We start from the raw sequence: 15162 nt of genomic DNA, 5'->3' as shown, positions 1-15162 counted from the left end.
TTTTTAATTAATACTAAAAAAAATTACATTTTAATTTTTTAAGATTAAAAAATCTCAAAACAAACAACAACAAAAACAACAACTGTGCATTTTTGCATTTCATAGAAACTAAAAAATTATAAGCTGTTGTTAATTTCAGTTTTAAGCTTTTGATTCTTGATCGTTCAAAAAAACAGAACAAAACTAAAACGAAAACAAATTTGCTGCTCATTCTTAGTGTGCAATCAAAGATTGTAATATATATATATATATATATATATATGAACAATTGATTGAGCTTTTAAATCACAATTAAATTTTGACTTTTAAATTTCGAAAAGATAAGTAACTTTGTTTTCTCTTTTCTACAAAAAGAAAAAAAAATAAAAATAAAATCTATTTACTACATTTTTAACATTTAGTAAGATGTAATTACTTGAAATATCTATTGCAATTTTGTATAATTTAATTCAAAAACATTCCCTCAGGAATCATTTTGAATATCATGTCATGTAACAAGTATTCGATTTGATTCGATATTGTAAAATGTGTACATGTTTTTAATTCATGTTTATTTTTAAAAAGCGATATTTTACGAAATTATTTTTATAATATAACTTGAGTTTTAAGGCCCAGAAGTTCGATATAATCAAAAATAGAATTACAAATAATTTGTGTTAAACATGTCAAAAAAATAAAACAAAACAAAATAAAAATATAAAATACAAAATTCTGAATTTGAACTTATTTTGTTTGGCGCTTTCTACAATTATATGTATTGTATGAAAGAATTATTCTTGACTCATAAATTTGTACATAATCTATTTGAGGTTGTTCTGCACCACTCTATTCAAGCTCTGGCTAAGTTTTCAACCCTTATCAAATTTACTGTTCTCCTAAATCATAATATAAAAATAATTCATTCAATCTTTGTAATTAAGCATTAAATTAAACAAAGTAAAAGCAATCCTAGAAATAAGTCATCAATATGCCTACGTTGCATTGTTCTATTACTTAAAACCCATTATCCTTTAGGAACCTCACTTCTATTTAATCTTGATTACTTGCAATATTTTCATGTTCATTGTTGTGATTAGTAGAAGACTTGTTTGACCACCAATTGATCTTTTTGGGAAAAGCAAATGGAGCCTCAATAGATTCTTTCCTTTCAATGAATCTCATTTCTGCAATTACATTTGTGTCATCTTTTGCACTTTCATTTCCAATTGAAACATGAGTATCACGTTTTAATTGATTTCCACCAAATTGAGATACTAATTCTATATTTTCCTTTGGAAGAGCTCTTTGCAAAAGAGCAAGTTCATCTTGATACATTACATTGAGTTTTTCACTGAGAATATAAATTTCATCTTCATTGGGTAAAGAATTCCTCTTATTAACATCTTCCTATGCATTAATATCAAAATTTGGTATTCAAATTCATGATTCAAAAAATAAATCCAATGATATATATATATATATATATATATATATATATATAACAATAATAATAATAATAATAATTGAGGGAATAAACCAATAAATAAATCATTTTTATTTCACATGGGTTGATTATTTTGGCCATACAGTGATTTGAGATCATTTCTAACCATGTAATTGACTATTAGTATCTTTTATTAATACATTAGTATTAAATGAAAATTTATAGAATAGAGGCCTATAATTTTGTTTGAATACAAATTTTAAAAAACAACAGAAAAGCTTTTAGACCGGTGAAGTTATATTGTAACAGTACTTAATATTGAAAAAATAGTATTAAGCGTGTTAACTAAATATAATTGAAAATGTGTTTGATTCAGAAACATGACCAGAATAATATAATAACAGAATCAATTACTTTCTTTTTTTGTATCATTTGGATTTTTTTTAGGGTGTACTCTAAAACATTTTCACTTAATTCTACCACCCTCACTTCAGGTCCATATTCTTGACCTCCATCAAGCACTTCAATCTAATGAACATGTTTCATTCAGATTTATATCATTATTTTTTCTTTTTTTAGAAGTACATTTTTAAATTCATGAGTTTTAAAAAATAAAAATAGATGGTCAATCTTCTATAATTTATGTTGGCTAATTAAGTTTTCATATAGAGAGAGAGGGAGAAAATAATGATAATTATCATAAACAAAAATATTGAACGATTTAAGAAAATGTTTTGAAGGTATGTATTTTTTACTTCTTTCGATACATTTTGCAAGGATTGTCTGAGAAATAAAAGTGGCTCCAAAACTCCATTAATTTTATTTACATCTGCCTTGGCTTTTCAACAAAAGAAAATGTTAAGTATTGATAGTTTCTCATTCATATGATTGTGAAATTTATTCTCTCTCCTGCTATGTATAATAAATGTGTATAATTCTTGCCTTTTTCAATTGAATCTTTGTGCTGGTTGTCAACTTGTTCTTCTAATCTGAGAGACAAGTATTATATTATATTCTATATATATATGAATATACGGTTTTAAAGCATATCTTACTTTTATTTTGTATTCTTTAAACATATTACACAGCTTTGTATGATATATTCTTTAAATAAAAATAAATAAATATGTACTTGGATGTTGATTCCTTAAGCTCCGCAATGTGATGAAGCGCATCATTCAGTTGTTTAGATGCATTATCTTTGCTCTAAACAAAAATTGCAAATATTTCAAAATTTTCATCGTTTTTATAAAACTATCATAAAATATATATATATATATATATATATATATATATATATATATTGTCATTCCTGTAAGATTTACATTAAATTCAGGCATTTTATTATAATATTTTCTTATAATATCTCGAACTAATCACAAAATATTTCTTACTTTTTTTGCAAGATCCATCAAGTGATATAAACTCATTAAATCATTTGCAAGAGCTTGTAACACAAGAGGGTCTTCTTCTCCAAATAAAAGATCCGATTCTACTTCCTATGTATTTATTAAATAAAAATATGTGATTAATTTCACTTCATTTACCTTTTCTTTTCAAATAGTAGTAATTAAGTAATAAAATATGAAATCAAATGATGTAATGTACAAAACAGACTATTGCTACAGCTTGTTTTATGCAGAATCAACCTTGCCTGAATCTTGGATTTGTGATTTAACCCAACGAGCTTTAAGACCCTCCACCTAAAATATACATCATGGAATTAATTTTCATAATATTGTAATTTTTTTCAAAAAATAAAAGTAGAAACAAAATAATATTAATTATGATATGACATGCAAAAAATTAATTTTACTATTAAAAAAATCTCATTTCTTAAATTATTTAAAAAATAAATGCATGTATGTTTATATATACACACACATACACACATACATACAGTCACAGCAAAGCTCATGAGTTCTGATTAAGATTCACTTGGTTATGAGCATATTCAAGTTTTAGCCTAGGAATGTGGATTGATTGCGCAGCTTCATTTATACATTCTGCAACATGTAAAACATTTAAAATGCTTGTAAACAAATAAGATCGCCTATTATTATTATTATTATTATTATAATCATACATACATGTTAACACAAATTAATATATTTTAAAAGTGATAACAAAGCAAGAATGTGAGAATTGGAGGAAGACTAACCCACCCAAGAGAGGCATTCGGCAAGGGAAGCAGCAGCAAAGGAGTAAGAGGCATGAATGGGGACATTCCGAAGCGGAATGTGTTGTGGGTGGGGGGCCGACGAGGGCAACATGGTGATCGTGAGGACAAGGAAGCAATGCTTTGTTGGCTCAAGGGGATCATATCGAGCCCTTTCGGCTCCTCCTCCCTTCAATGCCATCATCCCCGTTGGCTCTTGCTGATTCTACAACCATCCACTATATTCTTATATCATTATCATATATATATATATATATATATATATATATCTTATATAAAACAACTCAATGGATAAACCAATGGGATAAATTAGAGGAAACAAAAACCATTTCTAGTTGGCTGCATATTTCACTATTATCATCAAAAGTGAAGTAAAAATTGAGTTATGCAACAATTCACAAGGCTTTAGCAGAACCACATTTATAGATTCATAGGGCCTTAAAAGAATCAAGTTTGCAGATTCACATCGCCCTAATAGCATAGATGATTCACTTCTTCCTCAAAAACAATGTATTGGTGTTTCAATCAAAAACAACATATTTTCCATGACCACAGCAGGGGTTCAACTAGTGTGTGTGTGTGTGTATATACATATATATATATATATATATATATCACATTGGATTGTTTGGAAGGGTAATGAAGAATATGTTGTTTATTTATTTATTTATGATCTTTGCTTTTGTGCTTTAGAAAATAAGATGTAGTTTGTGCATTGAATTGTACCAATTTGTGGGTGTAGAATAAATAGTTTCCTTTGATCATGCAATTGAGTTTCTTCCATTCTTTTACTTGCAAATTGCGTTTTTGGTGAAATAGCCATCCTACCTTCTCTGGCTTGGACCATAGTAATGCCTACACATGTTCTCTTCTAATCAACAATACCCTAAGTGTATTTCTTGAAATGAAATCTATCTATATGTATGTATATATATATATATACACACACATACATGCATTTCATGATGTCCATTCTTTTATACTGTACTCATGTAAATTAAATAGTTATTATTGAAACATTAAATCTATCATGATTTTTATAGAGCTTCAAAGAACGTACTTTATTTTCCATTTTGATGTATTTGTTGAGATCTATGGCATTAATTAATCATCAATTTTTTCTAAAATTGTGAATGCAGCTCTGAAATGATATTTGAATATGGACAAGGACATAATTCCATAGAGTGTTTCCTTTTTATTTATTTATTTTAATAAGATAATGTTATTAATGTGAACTAAGTGAGTTTCTTTCTCAAATTACTTTAGAATTAACATTCAAGTGCGTATAATAATTAAAAAAAATAAACTAAAGTTTTGAGTTTTCTACAAATTTCAATTCTGTCAACATGAAAGCATTATCCCTTGAATTTTTTTAATAAGTAGAATTTTAAATTTAAATTTGTGAAAATACTGAAATTTTAAACTGTACAAATATTTGGAAAAGATTGATTATATATAAATAAATAAATTATTTAAACAAATTTTGATAAAATAGGACTTTAAAACATGACATGTATTTAAAAATGCTTCAACAAATGTCTTTCAAGTTTTTGTGAAATTTATGATACAAGAATTGATATATAATAATGCGTTTGGAAGAATATATATATATATGTTGACATATTTGAGAATTTTTTGGTCTTATAAACATTTATATAACAAAATGCACCTAAATATAAATGCATGATACTTTTAGGTGTACTTTTATTTATTCTTACTTTGAATTTCTATTTACCGAGATTTTTCGATTTAATTTATATTAATTGAGTTGACTCAATTTTTTTGATAAAATGATAAAATATTTGAAATATAAACACAGATACAGTGTACCTGCCATGTAAAAAAATTATCTCTCTCTCTCTCTCTCTCTCTCTCTCTCTCTATATATATATATATATATATATATCATAGCATTTTAAAAAATTCGCACCAAAAAAAATGTCATTAATGACTTAAATTTTTATACACACATATACGTGCATACATGTATACATTTATTTACTAAGTACACATTCAAGATCATCACATATTAATAATGTTTTTGAAAGTAGATTTTTCCATGTACATTTCTGGAAGGTGCTATAGTTACATTCCTTGTCACAATGTCATCCTATTTCCATTTTTTTTGCAATTTTTTTTTTAAATACATCAAGAACCATGTAAGGTACTATTTTTATGAAGAAGAGGAATAAATTAGCAACAATGTTTTAATATTTAGCTTCGCAGCTGAGGTGTTTCAGATTGATATCCACAATACACCCGAAATTTGTATTGAGACCCGGTTTAAACGAGAGGACGGAGAACCTCGACGTCGACAGGGTATATCAGGGAATCATAAAGGTATAAACACATATCCACTTTAGGATTGACATCCAAAACACACCCGGAACGTATACTGAGACCCGAGAAACCGAGAACCTCGACGTAAACAGGGTATATTTCAGGGTATCTCGAACTCGAATTACCCCTTTCACACAGCAAGGCCATTACGAAGGATTATAGGGCAGAAGACCGTGGCTAAGGATATCGTTCGTCGCTTGGCCTTGGGTTTGCTTGTTATCGGGCAGCTGCGGAATGCCTCCCGGTGTCTTTGCTTGCGGATCCTCGAGCTTGGCACCGCAACTAATTTGCTGCGGATAGCATAGCTCGATAGTCATGATAGTTCAGGATTAATGCCGGAACTATCTGAAGGATTCGTTGATTAGAGAGGCGTGAGATCGACTGTTTTTGGACGAATTTGCAGAAAAAAAAAACAATGGGGTCCCTCTCTCGCTCCACCTTCAGTTCCTGCGCAATCCTGTCTTCGCACTCTTACAAACCGATTGGAGTCGCTGCCCTAACGCGACAGATTTCAAGCGTTTGTAACCGGAGAAGTAGAAGCGGAGGGTTGCGTTTGCAGCATTTGGTAAGGAGAGGCGCCCATGGAGATAGATTTTATTGCTCGTCAAGAAGAGCGCGGTGGGTTTCGCGAAGAGGAGGATTTGAATTAGGGGTTTCCCAGAGGAATAGGGAAGGTAGACATGGTGTGGTGTTCAGAGCGCGGGCTGGAAATGGTGAGGATAGCGAAGGGAGGGCGGGGAATGAGGGTGGTCAGGGAAGTGGCGGAGCTTCTAGTTTGGGTGGCGGGGATGGGGGGCTTTCCAGATTGCAAGGTGCGTTCGCTCGTGGCTCCGCGAGGTTCTATGAGAACATCGTGGACGACGCGAAGAGAGAGTTGGGAGTCGACATTGGCAGTGCTGTAGACAGCTCTAATGCTCTGGTCGATGCTTTCGAAGGAATGGTGAAAACTAGTAAACAACGCGCGAAGGAGCTACAGAAAGAGCTCCAAGAGGCCAGAGCAGAGGCTCAGGATAGTTTTGCTCTAGTGGAAGGGAAGTACTGGCCGCAGTTCGTCGAATGGAATCGTTGGGAGCTTTGGAAAGTAAGCAAGTCTCATGATTGAAATCAGCTTTGAAGTAGTAGTATGAATTTGGAAGTGAAGCTTGTTAAACCCTCTACCCTAAGCCGTGTCATGAGCATTGAATTCAAGAATTCTAGCAGACTTTATATTTTTGTTAACTGGCACTTTTTATTCGTCTCCATCTCTTTTCAGTCGTATCACAATCATGCATCTTAATAGGACAATTATCAGTATTATAAAAAAAAAAGGGGGGGGGGATAGAGAGGTAGGTTGATCCTTGTGGTAATGTGTTGATGTAGGATGTAAGGAGTTGGAATGCTCGACGTATTGGTGCATTTATCCTCTACGGATTGCTTGTCGGGGCAAGTGTCCGAGGTGCGTATTCTACAGTGCGAAGCGTTGGCAGCCGTGGCGCTAAGGAGACGATAGCCGAAGCGTATTTCGAATCCACAATTCCAGAGCCCACAGAAAAGAATCTTCGAAAGTGAGCATCAAATTACTGGCGAATTTCTTTTGTTGATTTACTTCGCCATATCGCAATAAAAGAATCAGCACTCATGAATGTGTATGGTGGAAAAGAAGCTTAAGAGCATGACATAGTGTTGTTATCCGTCAATGTTTACAGGTTAAAGAAGGAGCTGTGGAAGCAGCAGCAACCTGAAGGCTTTCGGGCTCGGAAGTATGTTCGAGGCCCCGACGGAGAATACAAACGAGATCCGACTTATGTGGGGGAGGATGCTTGGACGGAGGATGACGATACGCCTCTGGGACAACTTATTGCTCATGGAAATCTAAACGATGAGGAGAAAGCAGAGCTGCTAGAGTTGCTCAATGGAAACCGGGCAGAAAAGGGCCTGTCCCCTCTTAATAGCGAGTTCAAGGAGGAAGGGTCTGCTGATTCTTTGGATGCTAGTCATGACCCCCTCGTCGCAGGTCACTTTTTGGGTCTTCCATAAATGTCGTTACATCTTGTACTTCATACTAAACTTAAGACATGATATTTGCCTGGTTTTATGATGTAACTCTTCCAACTTCAGTGGATTTATGTGGTTTCTGTTATGATTGTCATCTTGCAGGTACAAGTGCTGCGATTACTGCTTCAGCAGGAGCTGCATCGCAGGCAAGTTGGCAGGAACGCCTAAAGGCGTGGGAGGAGCTTTTGTTAAAGGATAAGTTGAAGGAGATGGCCGAGGAGGATGATGCTAAGTACGAGGTTATAGTGAATCCCCATGAATTGGGGGTAAACGAGTTGGAGGAGCAGTACTTGCAGGCATCTCAACCATCAAAGGAGTGGGCTTTCTGGGTGTCTCGACGGTGGTGGAAACATCGACCTAAGATGCCATATACATACTTCTTAAGTAAAGTTGAAAATCTTGAGGTAATTCTTCAGATATCCACTCTAGACCAGGCTGCTGATGTGTTGACTCTGAGACGGAGTGTTCGTACAGTTGGGTTTTCAATTTTATTTGAACTTTTTGGAGGGTATTTAAAACAAACTCACCCAGCATTGAAAGTTTTTCGTTGACTGTTCTTCAGGGTGTTGTGAAGGTCGTTTATGACCACGACATTATCAATGTTCTTTTATGTTACTCACCACGAGGCTCTTACTATTGACTCAGGTAGCCGCAGCAGTTTACAGTTGTGATACAAAGAAGCTTTACGTGACCATGAAAGACGGCTTTCCATCCGAGTATGTGGTAAGTTCGCAACATCAAAACACTACGTGGCAGGCCTTCCTCACGTTGACAACGTTTGAGACCTTTATGTAAGATCAGGTGACAATATTGTGTTGTTGGTGGTGATCAGGTGGACATTCCTGTTGATCCTTATTTGTACGAGGCATTAACGAGATGCGGTGTTGAAACTGATGTCCTCGGTAAGAGCAACTTTGAGTTCTATGGACGAGCTTTTCTGTCCTTATTGCCAACTGTGCTGATCATTCTTTGCATCCGAGCCCTACAATATCGCGCCAAAGAAGTCTTTTCTGAAAAAATTTACGATCTCCTCAGAATGAACCGGAAGCATTTGATATTGGTACGATGTTCTACTTCTCTGTACATTTGTGTTTGATAGACTTATTGTCTCTTTGTGGCATGGCTGTCTATGATCTCTTAACTACTAGAAACTTGGACGGGTGTACAAAATGTATTCAGAATGTACACTTCTATCATAATCTTCGTGCATTATTAGTGAATTTAATACTCAAATATCATATGACTGATATTTTGAAGTGTTTCCTATGACTTCTCAAGTTATAGTCGTTCAAACCTGGGACTTTTATGTTGTTTATGTCATACGTATGCGCCGCTTCGCATTTTAAGAATTGATTATGACATGACGTGATCTGACAGCCTGAAGATGCAGCTGATAAAGCAAAGTCTCAGTATAAGGATGTTGTTGTTGGTGGTGATGTGTGGATGGTTCTGGAAGAGGTTATGTCCTACATGCGTAACCCCTTGAAGTACCACAACCAAAAAGTCAAGCTTCCTCGGGTACTGACTATATCTTAAATCATATAGATGTGTTGGTTTGGTCATCACGGGGGCCCTTCTTATCTTCTGCTGAGTAGATCGGTCTTTCATTTTTGTATACTAATCTCTCGTAGGTTCTTGACTCATTACGGGTGCCATTTATGAATCTGAATATTGTGCCTGTATGCAATCTTATTTCGTCTGTTTTCTTATGACTTGGCAGGGAATCTTAATCAGTGGGCCTCCGGGCACTGGAAAGACATTGCTGGCTCGTGCTATTGCCAGAGAAAGTGGTCTTCCATTTGTGTTCGCATCCGGGGCTGAATTCGTTGAGTCTAGCACCGGCAACGGTTCTGACAAAATTTTTGACATTTTCTTCACCGCCAGAGCTAATGTAAGTCCTTGAAATCCATGTGCAGTATTGAGTATAAAGTCAGATTTTGGCCACAACTTTTGCTTGGAGGGAAATTGTTCTATATCTGATTATACAACGTTTAAAAGGCCATCTAATGCCTTGGATTGGTTGGCAGGCTCCCTCGTTTGTTTTTATTGACGAAATTGATGCGTTGGCGGGGAAGAATGTAAATGATGATGCTGAACGAAGAGCTACCTTTCAACAATTGTTAGCAGAGCTCGACGGAGAGTAAGTGGTTTGTTGACATCATGGGTGATACTTTATCGGCGTGAGCAGACCTACTGTTGACACATCTCTGATGCTCCCACAACTCAGTGGTCAAGTGAATGAATGTGTTTTTCCTAGTTTGCCTCTCATTTTGGCACCTTTTGTACTATCTTCTATTGTCGTTTGATCCTTGGCATGTGCAATTTAACCAGGTTTGATTGTATACCACAAGTGCTGTTAACTAGGGACTTACATTTGTTGTACCGGTGCAGGCCAGATGACACAGATGTAAACAGATGGTCACTACGACAAGCTGTAATATTGATTTGCGCAACAAATCGTCCAGATGAGTTGGATGAGTCTTTCATGCGGCCAGGGCGAATTGATCGGGAGATTCATATTGGTCTTCCTGGGGAGGAGGAACGCATTTCTATCTTTGGTGTTCACAGCAGTGGCAAACGTTTGGCAAAAGATATTGACTTTAGTAAGGTGGGTATTATTTCGGGGCAAGGTTCTTCGTTTACTATACGGTTCAGGAATGTGGTGGCACAAAATTGGATGAGGATTACTACCTAGTATTTTGTCCAAAGACGGCATTACTATTATCCAATTGGTGAAGTTTTAATTGGAAACGAATTTAAGATCGACATAGTGGTGACATATTATAGAAATTACAATTTGATCAGTTCGAGCAGTCCGATGTCTATCAAGTAAGAAATTATAGATTTTTTAATTTTTTAATTTTAAAATTTTAATTTTCATTTTTTCCTTTTCTTTTGCTGTTCTACACTAGATTAGTTTAGAGCATGTTTGTGAGTAACAGATTACACACACATACACACACACATATACCTTAATGGTAGTAATTCTCTCTCCATTTTTATATGTCTACATGTCTTTTTGATAACGTCTTAAAGTTGTTCCTCTCTTTGTCTTCTGTTGCAATTTACACATTGTATGACGTGGTGTATTGAACTCAGCTTGTGTATCGGACACTCGGGTACTCAGGAGCCGACATACGGAATCTCATCAATGAGGCAGGCATTATGGCGGTGGGTAATACTTCCCGGAAGAGTATGGCTACATTATAATGCTATGGTCTGGTTGGGAAGTGTGTAGGATATATGTTTTATTTGGATAGGTAGCTGGTAACATTTTTGCATTGCGACTCCACCTTCGCTGCTCATATCGGTGTTATTAGTCATTAGTGTATCCGTACTGCTTTTGATGGTTTTGAAAATTTGTTTTATGTTTTCTCAGATTTTGTAATGCTTTGACATATCAAAAGCCACATATCTGTGTTATTAGCAGCACGCTATAGGGCCTTCCACAAAGGACGCTGTGGCTCATGTCATTAATCCTTTACAGAGATTGCTTTGTGTATGTAAAGGTAACGGTTGCTTCAGATTCATTTATGAGAATGGTAATCTGTGCATAATGTACAGGTTCGAAATGGACATGACGAGATCACACAACAGGACTTGATCGACGTGTTGGACAAGCAGCTTTTTGAGGGAATGGGCGTGTCCATGACTGATGATGAGCAGCAAAGAATAAAACAAACTGTAAGATCTTACTTGGACACATTGATTATGTTTGAGACGCTGATTCAGTTTTGATTCTTAAAATTAGTGGGTTTTCTTTGGTATAATGTTCATATCAACAAAAAGTGTGGAGCTTATTTTGAAAATCAGGTACTCTTAGACCATCAATCGAGTCTGTAGATAAAAACATGTTTTATCTACGGTTTGCTCATGCCAACAGAGTCAACAATGGGCTCACTGTACATGATTCGTATGCCAAAGAGAATTTGGCTTTGCATGCTGAGCTTTTTCATCGTGTTCTTTTTCAGGTTCCCATGGACAACAAGAGAATACTAGCAATTCATGAGGCTGGGCATATCTTACTAGCTCATTTGTATCCTCGATACGATTGGCATGCATTTAGTCATCTTCTTCCTGGAGGATCTGTAAGATTTAATCTATCCCGACTTGTTCATTTGTCGAGTGTCAGAACCGGTGATTCTTTTGATATCTGTGTTTGAAGCAAGTCACTGTAGTCCCTGAGAGATCAGTGTGAATTTAACCGGATTGCAGAAATATCTTTGAGTTGGCGTGAAACATTAACGAATTTTGATCACAATCATTACTTCTATGCATTAATTGCTAGTTTTCGATTGTATTTTTATAAAAGGAACGATTTCCGAATATGCAGATCGGGGACTTACTCATGCTTTTTTGAATTAACAGGAATATGCTTTGACCGTTTTCTACCCTAGAGAAGAGATGGTTCATCAAGGTCACACTACAGTGGGTTATCTTCACATGCAAATGGTTGTTGCCCATGGTGGTCGGTGTGCTGAGCGCATCTTGTGTGGAGAAAATATTTCCGACGGAGGCCAAGATGATCTTCAGAAAATATCTGGGGTATGTATTTTCACCTGACATCGAGTTTGATTCTTTTCTAAAAAGGGTTGAGGTAGATGTGATGTTCCAAGTGCACGTATTAAAATTTTTTTTTTACTGGCAACATTGTAGGTTTAGTGCTAAGTCAGACGGGCAGCTGGAGCTAGACGTTTGTTATTGAATGCAGAGGTTAAGGGTTTCGTTTAGGAAATCTCCTGTTGGGGTTTAGTCTTTCATAATGAGCTTTGAAATGTGTGCAGATAGCAAGGGAGTTAACCATTAGCTTGTCCAATAGTACATTTGGTCTGTTTCCAATGAAATGGCAAGAGACATTGGATCCTCCTAAGCGGCCTGATGAAACAGACCTTATCCCCAACGAGGTGGGACTTGCATCTCCAGCTTTGTACCCTTGTTATTTGCAATCAAGTATTATGCATGTAGGATGTGTTCATAGAAAATGTTGCATTCATAGCGTTGTTGGATGGTGTTTTCTTCACGATTTTGTGGGATGTTTACAAAAGAGAAATGTATATTTGTGTGTGCAGTGGGACAAACCTGGCTCTCAAATCGTAAATATGTCAACAGAATTTTCTGAGTTGTTCACACGAGAAGTGACCAAGGTAAGGGCACAGCTTAGATTTTAATTGCTCAAGTTGAATCAGTATATAAATGTTATATGGAACGATTCTCCCTACTACGCAAAAAGCGGTGGATTCTTAATCTGCTGAGTCATTTTTGGTTGTTCAACAGTACATAGATGAGACTGAAGAGAAGGCCATGGAGGCACTTCGAAAGAACGAGCATATCTTGAGAAGATTGAGTGAGGAATTGCTCGCGAAAACCAAGCTCAGCGGCTTTGTAAGTCCCCACATTGGATGCTTCGATTTTTTCAATTTATTTCAAGTATTCTACTATGTAAATTGATCTCAATCTGCTTTCCTCTGAAACCTCGAGCAGCCATTATTTCCTACATAATGGACGATAGTTTTGTCAGAGTTCAAACAGATTCAGCCCCCCATGGTGATGTGTGTCCGAAAATTGATCATTTCGAGGTGGGGAACTTTTGGATTTGTACAGGAAGCGGAAGACATTATTCGATCAATGGATCCGATTATGATGGATGACCCCTTACTAGAACCAATGGACACTGATGAAGACCGGGTACTGCAATCTTCACCTTTTAATCTTCATTCATTTATTTGAGGTTTTAGTCTACAATCAGCAAGTGAAAGTGTTGTGTGTAAAATTGCTTTTTCTAGTCCTGTTTTATTCTGGGAGATTGTCATCAAGGTATGTCTTGCTTTAAGGCTGAAAGCCTGTCCGTTTTCTGCAAAGCGGCATTGTTAGTGGACTTGAATGTTTATGATTACAGAATCTGACATTATTATGTGTTTTATATCCCCTGTAGGAGAGGGTAGGTCCGGGTATGGAGGGTCGTTACAAAGAACTTGTTATATACCCTGCCCCGCTTCACAGATGTTGAGGCTTCATACAGTGCAAAGAAAGTATATCCGGCAGGTCGCTGCACTAGATATAGTAAGTCACTTATGAACGATTTGTAGGTGGAATGAGATGCGTGCTTTGAGAAAAGCGAAGTACGGTAAATTGCAACGTTTGCATAACATTCCTGAAATTTTGCTGTTCACACACTAACATCTGATCTGATCTAAATGGTACGGGATTTCATTCAAGAACGTATGATGAAGACTAAGAGTGACACCAGTAAGCTATTGGCGTGGTGTTTTTGAAGGCCTGTCTCTGATGAAAAGATGGAAGTGAGGTGCAAGAGTTTGACTTTAGATAGAGTATTTAGGACGAACGTTTACAAGTGTTCAAATTGCTTGTATGGAGCTTGAGAAGGAACTGAAGAAGTAGAAACAAATTCCACAGCTCTTTCTGAGAATTTCAGACGTCTGACAATGTAACCAGGTTCTTGTCAATCCAACGTGCTAATTGCAAATATTATTGTCTTTATTTTAGTCAGAATACATCTAGCTTGGAATTATTGGGTTCGAAATCACCAATTCAATCGATCTCCATTGATGTTCTCAATGGTATGCTGCTTGTCGCAGTGCCATTAGCACATGTTGAAAGAAAGGCGTAGGTCCACAATCTGAAAGGTATCCACATCTAATATGCAGCCTTTCACGGAGATTACAATCTGTATTCTACGTAGCTGAGTTCATTGAATTGAGCTTCGATAATCTAGGCTTATTTTGTGACTCGCTATCAGTGTGGGGTGTCGTGGTCTGTCTGACATCTGATCTACCGTTTCAAATAGAAAGGAGCATGTCAAAATGATTGTTACCGAATACCCATGTTTAATAATCCAACAATATATACATTCATGGTATCCAAGGTGAACCACTATATTTGGATTATCCTTCAAGCACAGTATGTGTGGGATAACACTTACAATTCCTGCTTTAAAAAAGTTATTGATATTTTTGCAATGTTAACATTCCAGAAGACCAAGAATGAACAATTGAACTTTACATGTGTATTATATTTATTCATCTATGCACATTTATATTTGGTTACTAACTCTTATTTTTAAAGTAAACCACATAATTCCTGAATTTGTATAGTTACAAAAACATATGTGATTTTTATTTATTTATTTATTTAATTATTTTTGAATATGTTCTTTAAGAAATATGTA

The 15162-nt window shown here is 35.6% G+C and overlaps 2 protein-coding genes across 12 annotated transcripts; one reads left to right on the top strand and one right to left on the bottom strand.

Moving 5' to 3' along the window:
* Nucleotides 1–697: 697 nt before the first annotated feature.
* LOC112284536 (uncharacterized) lies at nucleotides 698–5805 on the bottom strand. Of its 10 annotated transcripts, none has more exons than XM_073535165.2 (12): nucleotides 5321–5802; nucleotides 4663–4793; nucleotides 4329–4457; nucleotides 3585–3807; nucleotides 3362–3429; nucleotides 3073–3126; nucleotides 2818–2922; nucleotides 2556–2629; nucleotides 2366–2412; nucleotides 2179–2261; nucleotides 1838–1951; nucleotides 698–1386 (listed from the first exon to the last, which is right to left on the bottom strand). In XM_073535165.2, exons 2-12 carry the CDS (start codon nucleotides 4672–4674, stop codon nucleotides 1030–1032), a joined length of 1266 nt encoding a protein of 421 aa, XP_073391266.1. In that variant the 5' UTR covers nucleotides 4675–4793; nucleotides 5321–5802; the 3' UTR covers nucleotides 698–1029. The 10 variants fall into 10 exon arrangements, with proteins under 10 accessions (XP_073391266.1, XP_073391271.1, XP_073391267.1 ...); XM_073535170.2 differs by having other exon boundaries at nucleotides 3585–3820; nucleotides 4663–4694; XM_073535166.2 differs by having other exon boundaries at nucleotides 4663–4694.
* Nucleotides 5806–6147: 342 nt separating this feature from the next.
* Nucleotides 6148–14462, top strand: LOC112284834 (ATP-dependent zinc metalloprotease FTSH 12, chloroplastic). Of its 2 annotated transcripts, XR_002970540.3 has the most exons (20): nucleotides 6148–7023; nucleotides 7302–7486; nucleotides 7628–7935; nucleotides 8079–8380; nucleotides 8622–8699; nucleotides 8809–9036; nucleotides 9354–9494; nucleotides 9697–9867; nucleotides 10004–10116; nucleotides 10368–10584; nucleotides 11076–11147; nucleotides 11541–11660; nucleotides 11948–12064; nucleotides 12345–12521; nucleotides 12761–12880; nucleotides 13046–13120; nucleotides 13251–13358; nucleotides 13578–13661; nucleotides 13909–14036; nucleotides 14193–14462. XR_002970540.3 is itself a non-coding variant. In XM_024525123.3 (19 exons), exons 1-19 carry the CDS (start codon nucleotides 6358–6360, stop codon nucleotides 13981–13983), a joined length of 3357 nt encoding a protein of 1118 aa, XP_024380891.1. In that variant the 5' UTR covers nucleotides 6148–6357; the 3' UTR covers nucleotides 13984–14462. The 2 variants fall into 2 exon arrangements, 1 of the variants encoding a protein (XP_024380891.1); XM_024525123.3 differs by having other exon boundaries at nucleotides 13909–14462.
* Nucleotides 14463–15162: the final 700 nt, after the last annotated feature.

The sequence above is a fragment of the Physcomitrium patens genome, chromosome 7 (genome assembly GCF_059467195.1).
Source record: "Physcomitrium patens ecotype Gransden chromosome 7, ASM5946719v1, whole genome shotgun sequence".
Taxonomy (NCBI): domain Eukaryota; kingdom Viridiplantae; phylum Streptophyta; class Bryopsida; order Funariales; family Funariaceae; genus Physcomitrium; species Physcomitrium patens.
Note: the sequence above shows the minus strand (reverse complement) of the source record. Positions and strands in the feature narration are given on the sequence as shown.